The sequence below is a fragment of the Myotis myotis genome, unplaced genomic scaffold, assembly GCF_014108235.1.
Source record: "Myotis myotis isolate mMyoMyo1 unplaced genomic scaffold, mMyoMyo1.p scaffold_m19_p_18, whole genome shotgun sequence".
NCBI lineage: Eukaryota > Metazoa > Chordata > Mammalia > Chiroptera > Vespertilionidae > Myotis > Myotis myotis.
This window is the reverse complement of record NW_023416322.1, coordinates 3155886-3173550: the sequence shown is the minus strand read 5'-3', so window position 1 is coordinate 3173550 and position 17665 is coordinate 3155886. Positions and strand designations below refer to the sequence as shown.

At 45.3% G+C, this 17665-nt stretch overlaps 1 protein-coding gene across 2 annotated transcripts in view; it reads right to left on the bottom strand.

Moving 5' to 3' along the window:
• Positions 1-17665, bottom strand: part of POU2F1 (POU class 2 homeobox 1) — a 134267-nt gene that overhangs the window by 19504 nt on the left and 97098 nt on the right. For both annotated transcript variants that reach the window (XM_036342925.1, XM_036342924.1), the window contains 5 exons: positions 15133-15321; positions 13589-13715; positions 12331-12425; positions 7281-7454; positions 155-296 (listed from right to left, as the gene is read on the bottom strand). In XM_036342925.1, coding sequence (XP_036198818.1) covers positions 155-296; positions 7281-7454; positions 12331-12425; positions 13589-13715; positions 15133-15321 — 727 coding nt within the window. The remainder of the gene's footprint in view (positions 1-154; positions 297-7280; positions 7455-12330; positions 12426-13588; positions 13716-15132; positions 15322-17665) is intronic.

The window sequence follows — 17665 nt, the reverse complement described above, 5'->3', positions numbered from 1 at the left end:
GATTTATGGAACCATAACGTATCCCTTGGATCCTCTCAAGACTGGCGCACCTCAAGGCTCAGTAGCGCCAATAATGCAGTAAGAAATCTGAACCCCTTTCTATACGACAGCCCCTGTAAGATCCCCACAGGCAATGAGGCCATTTCTCACCCACCTGCATCATTGAGCCACTTCTCCAAAAGTGGCTTTAACTTGCACATGTTCTTAAAGCTGAGGTTCAAGGCTTCAAAGCGAGAGATGGTAGTTTGGCTGAAGTCATTTCCATACAGTTTACCCATCGCCAGCCCAACATCGCCCTGTGCAGAAACACAGAAAGGAGCGGGAGGACGAGCAAGAAGAGAGTCATCTCACCAACAGTGACAGCCTTCCCTCCACAGGCCCCCGTAGATGAAGGCTCAACAATGAGCCCCTTCGTAGGGTGCCACCAAAACACCTACCCCTAAGCTGGGCCCAGCGCTCCAGTGAGGAGTTAGGCCCCAATCTTACAACAATCAAAACTGTCCCACATTCTCTCCATTTTGAATCTCTTCTTGCCACCTTATATAATAGTTAAGATTATCAAATATTTCTACTAAGTCTCAAAAGATGGTGCTAATATTCTAAACCAGCCCCTTAGTTCATGTAGCCAAAGTGGTTTCAGTAATCCTACAGAGTTAACACAAGTAACTGCCTCGATAACCTCAGGATTTATGAACTAACCGTTTCCATAAATAACTTTAAAATCTAGAAATGCTCCCTTACTTCTTCTCCCCCCTGTAAATTATTTCTGGAAGCATTGAAAAAAATCTACTTTCCACCCTTAGTTTGGATTTCAAAGTTGGTTATAAAAAACAGGTATTCTAAAGGACTACTTTTATAACCGTTAGAGAGAAAGAAATTCACAGTGGAGAGGTATGACCCATTTAGTCAAACCTTCATGGGCACTGAGACTTGGTCCTCTTACAGCAATGGAACAATGACCCCTGAATATATTACACAGATGTCATTCTCCTAAGCCTATCACCCCTGAATGTACACAGTGCTTTCCTTCCAGCCAAATGAATCGCCTTTAAAGCTGGAAAAAGCCACATCTTCAGTTTTTATTCAGGTAACAGAGGCTCCTAGAGTTTAAATGATTCGCCCTCTCGTTCCATTAGTTTAGTGACAGGGCAGAAAGACCCTTCTGGGAAGTGCTGTAGACCTCATTCCATCGTGGGACACAAGGGATAGGTGAGGCCCAGCCACCGCCAGCAGGGCCTGTGAATGGGGATTAGTCCAGTTTTTTGATTCCCCTACATTCCATCCTTGGACACTACACTGTTTATTCGCACCTGTGCTAGGTGATGGTCAGGGAGAGGGAAGGATATTTTTTTTCCCATTTATTTATTTATTTATTTATTTATTTATTTAAATTCTTTATTAGTTAAGGTATTACAAATGTGTCCTTATACCCCCCATTAACCCCCCCCCCCCCATGTTCTCATCCCCTTGTTGTCCATGTCCATTGGTTCGGCTTATATACACATGTATAGAAGTCCTTTGGTTGATCTCTTCCCCTTATTTTCCCTCTGGGGAGTGATAGTCTGATCGCTGTTTCTCTGTCTTTGGGGGAAGGATATTTTTTAAGCTCGATTTCCTCACTGGTAAGCAACTTGTGATACAACGTGTAACAGAGGATAAAGCTGGAATGGAAGGTAACGTGAGGCACTGAGAACCAGACCTTCCCTGGGCTGTCACTTGGCCTTCCCCAGGAGAACCTCCAGCCCCAGGTGGCTATTTAAATGGAAATTATTCAAAACAAGTAAATTAAAACTCCAGTTCCTCAGCTCCCCCAGCCAGCCTGCTGCTTAGCAGTAGCCACACAGGCATAGTGGCTGTCCTACACGGACAGTGCCACCGACTGCTCTGGACATCTGTCTCCAGGACAGAAGTGACTGCTTAGTGGTTTCCGTCCAGTCACAGCAAACAGAGAACCAGGATAGTGCGAGTGGCATAAATGCTAAATCTATCTTACACAGATGTCTACCTGGATCGATATCTCTGTACATTAGTCCATCACAAACATTCACTAAGTGCCTACTAGATGTCTGATAGTAAACTAGGCTGTGTGTCTTGGTCACTTTACTTGTTTAAATTACAGCCTGCTAGAGAGCTGGACCAACGCAACCTTACAATTCTTTGCATATGGGGCCTGCTCTAGTAGTTAAGATGGCAGTAACTGTTTCTGACATTGTAACTCACAGCTCACTAGAAGTTTTTTCACAAACTTCTATAATATCTATGAAAAGTAACAATATTGACAAGTAAACAAAAACTAAAGTACCTATTCAAAAATCACATTATAATAAGAATAAATGCCTTAAGTTGGTGGCTATGCCATCAACTAAGTAAAATTATGGCAATAAATTACAAATTGACTTAATTGAGATGTATGATACAGTCTTACTTCACATTTAAATTATTTAATTGGATAAAAGCAATAGGTCCTCCCTTAGTTAATATACTAATGTTCATTAATTTGAGGTAATGTGGCTTGCTGCTTTTGTAACTCAAAACCATTGGGGTTATCCCTCACAGAAGTAAATGTTTGAAGCAGCTGACTCATACATAATCTATATTATATCGCTTTGATATTTTTTAAAAAGCAAAAGGGAAAAGGAACAAAGATTGGGATTAGGAAATAATGAATGTGCCACATGTGAGAAAAGTGTGACACGATGGCCTCCTAATAATGAAATGACATCTACAGTAACCCTTTCATAACCAATGATGTAATCAGAAACAGCTAATAACATGGAGATTTCTCAAAGAACAGGGATTTTTTTTTTGTCTTAACTAATTATTTGAAATCTGTGTGTGTATAAATAAACTGGATACAAAGCAACCTTTGAATAACTACAACTGAGGTACATGCCTTAAACACAAAGGCTGATTTCCCCATCCTGCACCAGTAACATGTGCTTTAATCTAAATAGTCAAGGTCTGTGAAATATAGGCACTGCTGTATCAGAGTCATTTTGAAAAATAAGGCACAGTTGTGCCAAATAATAGGATAAAACCATAAGCAGAACACCAGACCACAGGGAAACTCTTGGATATGTGAAAGAGAGAGGCACACACCCACACAACACTGGCAATATGTTGGGTCAAGTGCCACAGAAAGGCAAACCACTATCTATCTGGGTAAAAGTTAAAGATTTTAAAAAGCCTTAACATCCTTGGCATATCGCTTAGGCAACTGTTTCCTAGGGAACCTAAGAGTATGCTGTGCTAATTGCTTAAAGCTGAAACTCTGAGGACTAGTCCAAACTGACACATATTTAAGCACAGTAACGTACTCTGCTCAATCTAGCTGTATCTTTTGCTTTCTTTTTAAGAATAAGCCAGATCATTCAATGTTTCAACCTTTCTTAATTGCAATTTGTTTCTTCACAATTGAAACTCCTCACAAATACATAACTGCATTATCTCTAACATTATAGCTATTGAAAAAATCATTTTATGTTCCTAATATATAATTAGTTTCTTTGAGCAAAAATAAACTACCAAAGATATTAGGAATACAAGTCTGTTCATAAAAACACCAGGACACATGCAGGGACGGAACCCTGGTGTCCAACCTGCCTGAGCAGGTGGTACATTATTGTTCTTCCGACACAAAGGAAATGGGACAGTACGTAAGTGGTGGCTCAGATTTCAAATAGCAATTATATTCTCTGGAAAGAAAGCATTAGGTTTTTCCTGATTCCATAAAAACACCCAATCCAATCTATACTTCAGTAATTTTTTTTCATCTAATGATCTTCTATTATCTATATACTAGAGGCTCAGTGCACAAAATTCATGCATGGGTAGGGTCCCTAGCAGCTGCCGGCAGCCGGCCAGGGTCTCCCTTCCCCCGGCTGCCTGCCCCATCGCCAAATCTCACCATGTTCCGCACCGCCCCCTGGTCATCAGGGCACGTGTAACTCCCTGTCAGTCAAACTCCCGCACGTAGGGACAATTTGCATATTAGCCTTTTATTATACACTAGAGGCCCATTGCACAAAATGCGTGCACTGGGGGAGGGGGGTCCCTCAGTGAGAGGGTGCAGGCCAGGCCAAGGGATCCCACCAGTGCATGATTGGGGCCAGGGAGGGTCGCAGGAGGGCTCCAGGGCGTGTCCGGCCCGTCTCGCCCAGTCCCAATTGGCCGGACACCAGCAGCAAGCTAACCTACTGGTCGGAGCATCTGCCCCCTAGTGGTCAGTGCACCTCATAGTGACTGGTCGACTGCCCCCTGGTGGTCAGTGCACGTCATAGCGAGTGGTTGAGCAGCCTTAGCATATCATTAGCATATTACGCTTTGATTGGTTAAATGGTCAACCCAACGACTGGACAGTTAGCATATTAGGCTTTTATTATACAGGACTAGGGGCCCGGTGCACGAAATTCATGCACTGGGTGTGTGTGTGTGTGGGGGGGAGTGTCCCTCAGCCCAGCCTGCCCCCTCTCACATACTGGGAACCCTTAGGCATTGACACCCATCACCCTCCAATCGCAGGATCGGCCCCTTGCCCAGGCCTGACGCCTCTGCCAGAGGCGTAGACCCCATCACCCTCTGATCGCCTGATCGGCCCCCAGCCCAGGCCTGATGCCTCTGGCCCAGGCGTCAGGCCTGGGCAGGGGACCCCCAGACCCCTCCGATTGCTGGCTCTGCCCCTTGCCCAGGCCTGATGCCTCGGCCAGAGGCGTAGACCCCATCACCCTCCGATCGCCTGATCGGCCCCTTGCCCAGGCCTGACGCCTCCGCCAGAGGTGTCAGGCTTGGACAGGGGACCCCCATCTCCCCCCCGATCACTGGCTCTGACCCCCGCCCAGGCCTGAGGCCTCTGGCCCAGGAATCATGCCTGGGCAGGGGACCCCCATCTCCCTCTGATCGCTTGCTCCCCCCCCACCCAAGCCTGACGCCTCTGACCCAGGCTTCAGGCCTGGGCAAGGGGACCATCATATCCCTCCAATCCCCGGCTCCGCCCCCCACCCAGGCCTGATGCCTCTGGCCCAGGCATCAGGCCTGGGCAGGGGACCCCCAGCCCCCCGCCCAGGCCTGATGCCTCGGCCAGAGGAGTTGACCCTCATCACCCTCCGATCACCAATCACCGGATCGGCCCCTTGACCAGGCCTGAGGCCTCCGGCAGAGGCATTAGGCCCTGGCCGAGGCATTAGGCCTGGGCAGGGGACTCCCAGCTCCCCGCGATCTCCCGCTCTGCCCCTGCCCAGGCCTAACACCTCTGGCCAAGGCATTAGGCCTGGGCAGGGGACCCCCAGCTCCCCGCGGTTGCAGGCTCCGCCCCTGCCCAGGCCTAACGCCTCTGGCCTAGGCGTCCGGCTCGGGCAGCGGGGACCCGCAGCTGCAGCGGCCCCACGATCGTGGGCTCCGCTTTAGGCCCAGGCAAGGGACCCCTAGCTCCCAGGACTGCCAGCTTCAACCGTGCCCAGCTCCCATCGCTGGCTCCACCCCTACTTCCTGCTATCACTGGCCAGGGCGGCAAAGGCGCCTGATTCTCCAATCATGGCTGGGGGGCAGGGCAAAGGCAGCCCTAGGGCCGCCTTTGCCCTGCCCCCCACCTCTTAGCTCCCCACTGGGTTTCCGATCACTGTCAGTGGCAGGGGGCTTCTTCCTGCTTTCCCTTTCGCCTCCCTGCATTGTGCCTACATATGCAAATTAGCCGCCATCTTTGTTGGCAGTTAACTGCCATCTTAGTTGGCAGTTAATTTGCATATAGCCCTGATTAGCCAATGAAAAGGGTAGCGCCGTACACCAATTTACCATTTTTCTCTTTTATTAGTGTAGACTAGAAGCCCAGTGCACAAATTCGTGCACCAGTGGGGTCCCTAGGCCTGGCCTGCAGGATTGGGCAGAAACTGGCTCTCCAACATCCCCCAAACAGTCCCAGATTGTGAGAGGGCGCAGGCCAGGCCGAGGGACCCTACTGGTGCAGGGAAGGGACGCAGGAGGTTGGCCAGCCAGGTAAGGACCATGGGAGGGCAGGGCATGTTCAGCCAGTCTCGCTCAGTCCCAATCGGCCGGATCCCAGCAGCAAGCTAACCTACCGGTTGGAGCTTCTACCCCCTGGTGGTCAGTGCACGTCATTGTGAGTGGTTGAACAGTCTTCGCATATCATTAGCATATTACACTTTGATTGGTTGAATGGACAACTGGACACTTAAGCATATTAAGCTTTTATTATATAGGAGGTTATAAAATCCTAAGTGACCGTTTGACCGGTAGCTATGACACGCAATGACCACCAGGGGACAGATGCTCCGACCAGGCTATGATGCACACTGACCACCAGGGGGCAGATGCTCAAAGCAGGAGCTGCTGAGCAACAGCAACTTTGCAGAGTGCCCGCTCGCACTCTGGGACTCCTCAGAGGATGTCGGACTATTTGTTTCAGCCTGATCCCTGCAGGCCAGGCCAAGGGACCCCACCTGCTGGAGGGACCCCGCTCACTCCGCAGATGCTCTTTGAACCCCGGCACCGTCCCAGGTTGGGCCAGATGGGGAGGAACCACGGGAGACTGGTTCCAGGGCGTATCTGGCCAATCTTGTTCAGTCCCGCCCCACCAGCCACCTTCTAATTAATTTCCTTTCATTGTGCACGAATCTGTGCACCAAGCCTCTAGTTTTACATAAATGCCATTCAATTTCCTTCCACTACAGTGTCACTTACGCAGTGAATGAGAGGAATTAAAGCAGTGCCTATAGGCCAAGCCTCCTGCCAAACCACTGGACATATTCTACTCTAAATGCTCTGCTACCTGGCATTAAAAAAACTTAATTTGGATTTTTCATCTTTGACAGATTCTTAATTAATTTGTTTCAGTTTGGGCTTATTCTATACATGTGTGCACACACGTGTGTGTGCATGCAAGCACATGTCTCCACCCCCTACAAAAAACTATTTCAAACAAGCCTTTCAAACGTTCCCCTGTCAGCTACTCTGAGAGACTTGGAATCTTGACTCTCTCTACCTCACATATATAGCACTAAGGTCTAGAAGCAGATGTTCTTCAAATAACAAAACCCTCAGTATAGTCATACTATCCCCTAACACAATCTCTTAATTTCTCAGCACTATTAGTATAATTATTTCAGAGGCCTGTGTTCTGAGAGAGTCTTAAAGGTTTTAACCTAGCATTAAATCATAAGTTTATAACCAAATATATACAATAGTCTAATCTTATAGATGCAGGAAAACTAATGGACACGTAAAGCAGGATGAGTAGGGAAATCCAAGTTCAGGGCGGGCTCATCTACCTGAGTGAATCCAAGTTTGATTCGTCTTTGTTTGAAGGTCTTGGCAAACTGCTCAAGCTCCTCAAGGTCACTGGGCTCCTCCAAGCTGGGAGTGTCGATTCGCTTTGGTGTTGCCTGGCTCTGTGGAAGTGTCTGAATTGGGGTTGCAGCTATTGTGCGTGTTGGGGTTGCTGGCTGTTAGAGAAGGAGAAGGAGAAGAACAGACATACCAAAAGGTGTTTAGGCTGCAACTGGACTGTACAGCAAGTAAACAACCTAAGGAAACAGCTGTATTGGGGGAGGATTATGGAGACCCTGCAACAGGTAGTTTTGTGGAGAAAAGCAGGATGTGAAATCATGTACCCCAGAATCACAGATAAGGTTAAAATGTAAGCACGAGTAAAGAACTTGTCTACCTAAAAATGAAACCCAGTATGTTCGAGTTTTCAAATAGTCTGAATACATGTATTTTATGCCTTTTCATAGATTAGTCCTCATTTTTTAGACTCTACTTAATAAACATACCACTTAAACTATAACTCTTAAAACAGCAGGGACTAATCTATCTTGTTTATCACTATCTTATATATCTTCAACTTGTGACAAAATATTATAAAAATATTACTATAAGATTATTAAAAGTATTTTAAGAAAAGCAAACCAGCTACAGTTTAAATAACTTAATAGCTTCATTTGTGTGTATTTCCTCCAATTTTCCACAGATCTACATTTCTTTTCTTTATTATCCTGTTTTTTCCCCATTGATTTTTAGAGAGTGGAAGGGGGGGGGGTGAGTGGGAGAAACATTGATGAGAGAGACACATTGATTGGTTGCCCCCTCACGCCTGCCCATGCGCCCCTTCCGGGACCAGGGATCAAACCCACAACCCAGGTATGAGCCCTTGTCTGAGAATCAAACCCATAACCCTCCAATGCCTATAGACGCTCCAACCACTGCTCAGTGGTGAGGGCAATTATGTTTTTTTATTCCTATGGTTTTTCAGTTTTCCTAATTATCGTTTTCAAAGGCTGACGGAAGCAATACGATCATAATTTATTTAACAATTTCTTCATTGCTGGACACTTCTTTGTTTTCACTAGCACAGGTGACACCACAACAAATGGTTCTGCATGTAGTTCTTTTCCCACCTCTGGAATTAGTTCTCGGAGATAAATTCATGAAGCACTTCTGTAACCAGATAAAGGGCAGCCAGAGACAACGGCATCGCTTCCGATCCACAGCAGCATGTCGGTTCTCACCATCCGATCTCTCCCCAAAATCTGTCAGCAGTTTTCAAAATGTTTGCTAATTCACTGTTGCCCTAATTCGTATTTCTCTTATTACATAAAGTCAAAATTTCCCCATGTGTGAATTATCTGTATCTCCTTTGATGTGAATTAGTTTTATATCTGAACCCATTTGTATAAAGTATTAATGATCTTCTCATTCTTATCCTTAAAGAACTCATCAAATGTTATAGATTGTGTTGCATTAATGCAAATTTTTCCTATCTGCTTTTCCTTTTATTTTTCAACGTACCTAACTTATGTCCTTATTATGAAAACACAAGCGCTAGGAGACGCCCTTCTGAGTATCACTAGTGACAGACAGGTGCTGCCGTGAGTGCACCTCCATCGTTCAGCTGACCCTTCCTGTGAATGGTGCCTGGGTTGAGAGATCGCAGGCCAAGATCACACACCACGTTTGTGGCTGTGAGTTTTGCTCTTGTAGTTGAAATGGGTCATATACCCTTACTTAGACCTCATTAGTAATATACTCTCTCCAACTGAACTCACTAGCCCAGAAAACTAGACAATAGGACTCCGCAGGCCTGCAGCTGGGTAAGCACCTCTCTGTCCTGTGCGGTGAAGACAACACCCATTTCTGACATGGTGACACTAGTAATTTTTAACCTGGCCATTGGGGAGGTGCCCAAAACAGCACCAACCACACCAGACACCTACACGGCTATACGCTTCCCAGTCTCAACTGTCAGACTATTACTTCACCTCCAGGCTCGAAGTAGCATTGCTCTCAAATAATAAAGGACTAAGCATCACTTGGGTCACCTTAGGTGGAGTGGTTATAGAGGCGTTGCTCCAGCCCCAGCAGCCTGAGGCCGGGCTGGCCCAGACTTCAAGGACAGAGTGGAATCCAGTGAGCAGGGGCAGGATAACACAACGCCACCATGTGCAGAGCAGGTGGGCCAGGAAGGAGTCACTTAGGTAAGGTCTTCTCAAAACTCCACCCTTACTTTTCTATTCCGCATATTCACAATAAAATGTGCTGTTTAGTGCGCTGTTTGAAGTGTTTTGACAATCACATAACTGCTACAAGTGATTCAGGATATTTTCATCACCCTCAAAGTTCCCGTGCACCCTGTGCTGTCCGACCCCACCCAGGGCCCCCGCCCTGGCGACCACTGATAGGACTTATACAAATGGAATGGCTCAGCAGGCGTCCTTCATGTCTGGCTTCTGGCACTTGAGCAGTGGTTTTGAAATTCACACACGGGCTTCACTGCATCAGAGCACATCTCTTGCTACTGCTGAGCGGCATCTGCCGCGTGGCTGTGCCAAATGATACACTATCTATTCACCAGCTGAGGGGCATCTCAGTTGTTTCCAGTTTGGAGTGACTATGAATAAAAGTGCTTCGAACATTCATATACAGCGTTTGGAAGAACTGCTAGGTCAGAAGGCATATGGATAGTTAACTTGATAAGAAATTACCAAGCTGTTTCCTAAAGCATCTGTACTGTTTTGCAACCCTACTAGCTGTATGCAAGCTCTAGTTGCTTCACCTTCTCGCCACCCTCGTTACTGTCAGTCTTTTGCATCCTGCCCATTCTGGCGGGTATGTGGTGATATCAGCATTCCCTCAGGACTCATGATTTGGGGCACCTCTTCATATGCTTCCTGGGCATTCACATACCTTCTTCAGTGAAGGATCTTCAAATATTTTGCATGCAATCCCTTTTTGGAACATCAGGTTGTCTCATGATTGAGATGTATGAGCTCTTTATATATCCTGGGAACAAGTCTTTTATCAGATATTAGTAGCCCTGTGCATGAATCCATGCGCCAGTAGCTCGCTGCCGCCCTCCTGTAGCTCCCCCTGCCCCCCATAGCTTGCTGCCCTGCCCCTTCCTGTATGTGGCTCTCCGCAGCCCACTTGTAGCTCGCTGTCCCACCCTCCTGCTGATCCGTGATCCAGTCATTACGCTGTCGGTTGTTATATAACAACATTTTGCACATAGTATCTTTATAATATAGGATAAGTTTTAATAATGTTTTCTTCCAGCCTGTGGCTTTTCTTTTTATTCTTTTACCAGAAGCTTTTACTTTTTACAAAATCCATCAACTGTTTTCTCTGATGGTTAGGACTCTTTAATACCATTTAAGAAATCATTACTGTGCCCAAGGACACAAAGGCTATCCCTGAGTTTACTTCTAGAAGTTTATGTCTACAACCCACTTCAAATTCACCTCCACACAGCGGGAGAACCAGGACCAAGGTCCTGTCTTCACTGTGCACGGCCCACTGGGCAGCGCCACTTGTTGAGAGACTTTTCTTTCCCTGGAAGCCTCTGGCACCTTCGTGCGTAGTCAGCTGCCCACAGATGTGTGGCCCCACTGGACCTTCGCTCTTCCCATTCCTATCCATGTGTCAGTCTTTCACCGTCGTCATTACTGTAGTTTACAGTAATTCTTGACATCAGGCAGCCTTTCAACTTTCTTACTTTTCAAAATTGCCTGGCTATTCTATGTCCCCCACAATTCCATATATGTCAGTTAGAAATGGCATGTAAATTTCTAAGAAAGCCATCTGGGTACTGGTGGCATCGTGTGGGAGCCATAGATCAATCTGGAGGGAACTCACATTTGAACAAACCAAGCCTTCTACTTCATGAACATGTTAGGTCTCACCATCAATTTAGGTCTTCTTTAAATTCACTCAGCAATATTTTATAGTTTTCAATGTAAAAGTCTTGCAAATGTTTGTTAAATTTATCTGTAGGCACTATAAATACTTTTTTCCCTTAATTTCAACTTCCAAATGATCATTGCGATTGGGAGTACACATTTTTTGTGTATCAACTTTGTATCCTACACACTTGCTAAAATCACCTATTAATTTCAGCAGCGTTTTTGTGGCTGCCTTGGAATTTTCTGCACAGGCAACCATTCGTCTACCAATCAAGGCAGTCTTCTTTCTTCTTTCTAATCTGTGTCCTTTATTTCTTTTTCTTGTCGTATTGTACTGCTAGCACCTTCAGTTCAATGCTGAGCAGGAAGTATTCGTCTTTATGATGCTGAGTTTTTGGTGGCTACTTTTTACAGGTTAAGAAAGTTACCCTCTATTCCTTATTTGCAAGAGTTTTTATCATAAAGAGATGTTGAATTTTGTCAAATCTGGTAACGTGTGAAAACTTCCATGAGTACAGAGTCAGAGGGAGAATGGGCCCCAGGGCCAGCAGTTCAGAGCGTCACTTAATTTACAGATGCGCCAATGACACGCTCAGTCACAGCTGAACAGGTCTAATGCTCTCGCCTCTCAGTGTCTAGACTGGTGCGTTTTAGAGCTACACTCTGGTAGAAATGAGCTGAAGCAACACCTGAAAGTTGAGAGGAGAGAAGACACAGGGGTCAGGGCCTCTATGCAGCTCCTGAGAAAGGGCCAACCAAGGGCGCTCGGGCCTTTGCTGAGGCACCAGGCCTCTAGTTCAAGGCAAGCTCTACTGCAGTGCTGGGGGAGGGTGGTCAAATAGCCAGAACTCATTACTCACTTGCCACTAAGACTGTCATTCTTTATGAACATACGTGAAAATAGGGACTCCTTGAAGATTTTCAAAGACTACATCAATTTGGTAGTGGTGTTTTATCGAGCTGATAAGCCCAGCTTTGAATTTTTGGTCAGTTTTTGAATACTAGGATTTTTAAAATTAGGATGTTTGTGTGTGTGTGTGTGTGTGTGTGTGTGTGTGTGTGTGTGTTTAATTCAACAAAGTCCAAAAGTCCCTTAAAACAACAGGACAAGAAAAAGCAACCCCCATGGGAGAAGGCTGACCTGGGAGGTGAGGGTGATGCTTGGCTGCGACTGTAGGAGGTTGGCTTGGCTTTGCTGAGGTAGTTGCGTTAAAAGATTTTGCGCTTGCAGGAGACCTGTTAAAACACAACACATTATGCCAGGAACATCAGGACTACTTAGAACTCATCGCAAAAAGAATATGACCGTGAGATGGATATTTCCAACTGACCTCCTGATAGTCTTATTGGTCTTACTAAAGTTCAATCTTGCTAATGTGACTTGGGCAAGGAGATATGAAACATTAGACTAAGATGGCATGTCTTTAGTGTAACCTGAATAACCCTCTAATTGGCCAGTTCTTTACTTTCGGGTGGAATGGATCAAAGTGAAGTAGTCTAAATGGAAGCAGACTGACATTCCGAAGAGCTCAATCTCTCACCCAGAATCCTTCACCAACAACCAGAGAATTGTCTAGTTCATGAAGGGAGCAGACTACCCTTTAAATGTAACAGGCATTTACGTAACAAAAGGTTCTGGAGTGAATGGTCAAGAAAAAAGGCTAAGCAACAGCAATGATGAGGAACCACCCACCCAGACACCCTCTGCACTGATGCCATTAACCAGCTTTACAAACACGATGAACTTGATTGTTGATACAATATTCACCACTAAGCAGCGGTGAAGACAGTTTTTATCATTTACAAATTGTGCACACCTTCTAATATAACACCCTCTCCTTCTCAAACCTTAAAAGAAACCAAATGATTGTTAGAAGCATATACTTGAATGCTTGGCCTACATTCTTTGACTACACTTCCAGGAAAAATTACCAAAACACCAGAAGCAATTTATCCAATCTATGTTCAGCGTTGAGAGATTTCATTTAGACTTTTGGCCCAACTCTTGGTTCCTCCTTGGTGATTACAGAAATGATGGCAGGGAAGGATGACCTTCAATATTGTGGTACGCGTGAAAAAAATATTCTTCTTAACATGAACACTGAGTTCAAAGGCCAATAAAATTTAAGGAGAACATTGTTCTAATGCAGGGATCCTCAAACTTTTTAAACAGGGGGCCAGTTCACTGTCCCTCAGACCGTTGGAGGGCCGGACTATAGTTTAAAAAAAAACTAGTCGGCTGCTAAGCAACAGGCAGCGGCGGCAAAAACACCCGGCGGGCCGGATAAATGTTTTCGGCGGGCCGCATGTGGCCCGTGGGCCGTAGTTTGAGGACCCCTGTTCTAATGGGCAGTTTCAGGGCTGCTTGTCCTGCAAGTGGACGGCTGTGATGGGCTCACCCTGCTGGCCCTGGGGCGTCTGTGAGATGATGAACTGTGCTGGCTGCAGGTTGGTGGTTGGATGCACCAGCACGAACTGTTGCAGGTTGAGATTCTGCTGCTGAAGTTGCTGTAGTTGTTGCAGATCCTAAAGCATTAGAATGAAAACATGGTTGGAGAGGGAGATAAAAGTTTGCTTATTCGTAACATTCTCAGATGAGGCGTTCTGTCCCAACCCAATCAGGCAACACTTCTCACTCATGCATGACGCATGCTCCAGTGCGTCCACAATGTGGGAGAAGAAACGGAGCTCCTACAAGGACTATATTTGTTGGCAGATGTTGTGTCATGACTTACAATGAGCCTAATTTTCAATGGTTATTTCCAATTCCCACAATAAATGGTTAAAGGTGTGCTTTAACATGTAGAGACCAATATGGGTTTTAAAAATCAAGTGGATTTTAAAAATCAAATGAGAAAAGAATTTGAGTTTTTAAATAGTTAACTGATTTTTTCTCTGAAGTAAAAATTGAGAGTGCTATCTGAATTTGCATAAAAAAATTTAAAAATCTATAGGGATTTATGAAATTTGGCACCAGCTCATTGAACTCAACTGAGAAATCACTGTGAAATATTACGTTATCCATACAAAAATCTGATCGATAATATCTTATCTTATTAAAATAATGTCAACACAGGGTGTCACAGCTCAGGCACTAACAACATGTTTTTGTTGATCAAGGAAGTGGTCAAAATAAAAATGTCATCTTGATAAAGATTGTATATAATAGCCAAAAAAGTTAGTCTGACATCTATTCCCTACTCTTGTAGTTGTTTCTTTGTGCTGTCTAGTCACACCCCCACTCCCTTTCAGTCCATTTCCAAGGCCTCTCACGGGGATGAACACAGCTGTCCAGGACCAGGCTCATAACAATCTTCATAGACCTCACTGCCCTGACTACCCCTTCTCTCTTCTTCTCCTTGAGATGAAGGATTTCATTCACCTTCCCTCCTTGGTGGTACTGTCTATGCCTCTTAAATGCATTTTTATTATCTCTGATACTTGGCTCCAAAATGTGAAAAATGAAACCAAAAAATGTCCTACCACAGTTCTGCCCAAGCTCCTTGACTACAGCAGGTGCCTCATTGGCTCGCACAAGGGCAGCATCCACTGCAGCACCAGACAGAACCAGGCTGCAGCCAGTGGCTAATGAGACACAGTGACCAACCCCTTGCTTCAAAAATATGCCAGCTAACTACTCAAGACCTGTCACTTAATACAGTCAGTTATTCAAACATCACTTATGTGTTTATAATATCAACTCAAGCAAACAAATGTATTATCACTTGTAGTTCAGTGGTAAGGAAGGCTACCACTTACCTCACTGATTGAGAGCTCCTGAGCCTGCAAGGGCCCCACTAACAATCAGAAAGTGAATTTCCGATTAAAGAAAAACTGCCCTTCTGATCCTCACTTCCTGCCCCGGCTCTGAGACTGCTCCTCTCCCTGCTCCGGCTGTGAGATTGTTCCTCTCCTGCCCCGGCTCTGAGAGCTACTCACTCACCTGTGCGATCTGTATGGGCTGAGACAGCGGGATCTGCGTCATGGGAGTGGCGGCGGAGGCAGAGATGGTGGCCCCGGCAGCACTGTGCTGTTGGCTGGCGGAGTGCTGCTGTACCGCAGCGGCCAGCAGCTGTGCCTGTGCCTGCGCCTGCTGCAGGAGCAACTGCTGCTGGGCTGGCGTCAAAGTGAGCTAAACAAAATTAGGACAAACAATTGGAAAGAATTAAAGAAGAAGGGCCCCTAATTCAAGTCAACTGCTCTGAAGGAGGTAACTCAAGTGGTATTAGACCTTAGCTACCAACTTCACATGGTTAGCATGAGACTAAAATGTTCATCAGTGATCAAGCTACCATTACCAGCAGAACATTTAAATGAAAATGGTGGACCTCACTCTGGAATTAAATCATTCAAGCTTGTCCAGGGCCCTAGGTTTCAAGCAAAATAGTAATAAACTAGTAAGCAAGAAGAAAAAGAATCAACACTTACAGGCTATGAAGAGAAATGTATACCCAACAGAGCAGCAAGTGGGCAGTCAGATGAATGAGGACCAAGTAAGCTGCATCTGACATAGGACGGGCTGATAAGGCCCAGCTGCTCCCCATTAGCATGAATCCTGCCCTAGTCCGTCATTTCCATTATGGCTGAAGATATGACTAAAGAATTATGAGCTCCATTTGTTTCTTTTCCGAGTCTCCCTGCAGTCCTCTCCCTCCAACAGTCTCTTCTGTTATTGAAAGCTATGGGTCTGCAACTTTCCATCCCCTTTCTCACACGTTATCTCTGTGAAACAGGTGGTGACAGCCCCTCTCTCTACATGCAAATAATTTCAGATGCAGGTTTAACAGAGGCTCCCGCCACATAAACCTGGAATCCCAAGTGTCCCTCACTATTATAGAAACTCCTCACCCAAAGCAAAAACTCAACCAGTAACAGAGGAAATATATTCAGAGCAGATTTAAACTTGCTTTCACAATGCACCTTATTTCAGGCTGCATTAAAGCAGTGTGCTCCTCCTTCCTTTTGATGCCACGCGCTGATCAAAGGAAAAGGAATACTATCATATTCTGAAGAGCAAGGACTGCCACTTGGCGCACACCTCCTCCTAAAGCAGTGATGGTGAACCTTTTGAGCTCGGGGTGTCAGCATTTTGGAAAACCCTAACTTAACGCTGGTGCCGTGTCACATATAGAAATTTTTTGCTATTTGCAACCATAGTAAAACAAAGACTTATATTTTTGATATTTATTTTATATATTTAAATGCCATTTAACAAAGAAAAATCAACCAAAAAAATGAGTTCGCGTGTCACCTCTGACACGTGTGTCATAAGTTCGCCATCACTGTTCTAAAGGGTCCGATACAACCTGTCTGTGCCTTAGAGACAGAATCCGAATCAAACGATTCAAAAGTCAGATTCCCTTCCAGATATGTTTATAGAGGTTTCATATAATATATGAACATGTACTCATCTCTACTAATGGGATTTTGTAAACAATTTTGCAATAATTCTTAAAAGAGCTTTCTACTGCCAAAACATACTTAAAGGAAATGAAGGACATACAAAATTTTGTGGGTTGATGTGATATGAATAAATAACTCTTCCTTACCACTCCTTAATACCCTACCTCCTCCCCCAAAAATAATATGAGAAATTTTCAGCATTAGAAAAATATTTTTAAATATTTTTATTGATTTCAGAGAGAAAGGGAGAGGGAGAGAAACATTAATGATGAGAGAGAATCATTGATCGGCTGCCTCCTGCACGCCCCCAAATGGTGATTGAACCTGCAACCCGGACATGTGCCCTGACCAGAATTGAGCCATAACCTCCTGGTTCATAGGCTGATCACTGAGCCATGCCTGCCAGGCTGGAAAAATATAGTGGGGCCTTGACTTATGAGTGTCCCGACTAACGAGTTTTTTGAGATATGAGCCGTCTCTCGGCCGATTTTTTGCTTTGAGTTGCGAGCTAAAATTCGGGTTAAGAGCCAGCTTCAGATACCCCACCACTAGTTGGCGCAGCGAATGTCACAGTGAACGCCACAACATCAGCCCAGCATCACGTGTTTCACTGGTTCACTTTTTGATTTGACATACGAGTAATTTGAGTTACAAGCTCCATCACAGAACGAATTAAACTCGTAAGTCAAGGCCCCACTGTATTTTAAATGGTGTCTTAGAGCAAAGACAGCTGAAAAGTTAAAAGCTCAATATATTCACATAGGCCAACTTATCCTATATAACAAAAGCCTATAATGCAAATTGACTGAACGGCAGAACAACCAGAGGAATGACTGGTCGCTATGATGTGCACTGACCACCAGGGGGAAGACACTCAATAAAGGATTTTTCCCAAACCTGCAGGCCCCAAGCCAGCCAAGGCAGATGCCAGCGGGGGCCCCTGATCATCTCGCCGGTCACCCTACAGATCGGCCCTGATCTCTGGCCAGGCCTAGAGACCCTACCTGTGCATGAATTTCATGCACCGGACCTCTAGTTGCCAATAAAAATAAATGACATTTATTGAATACTAC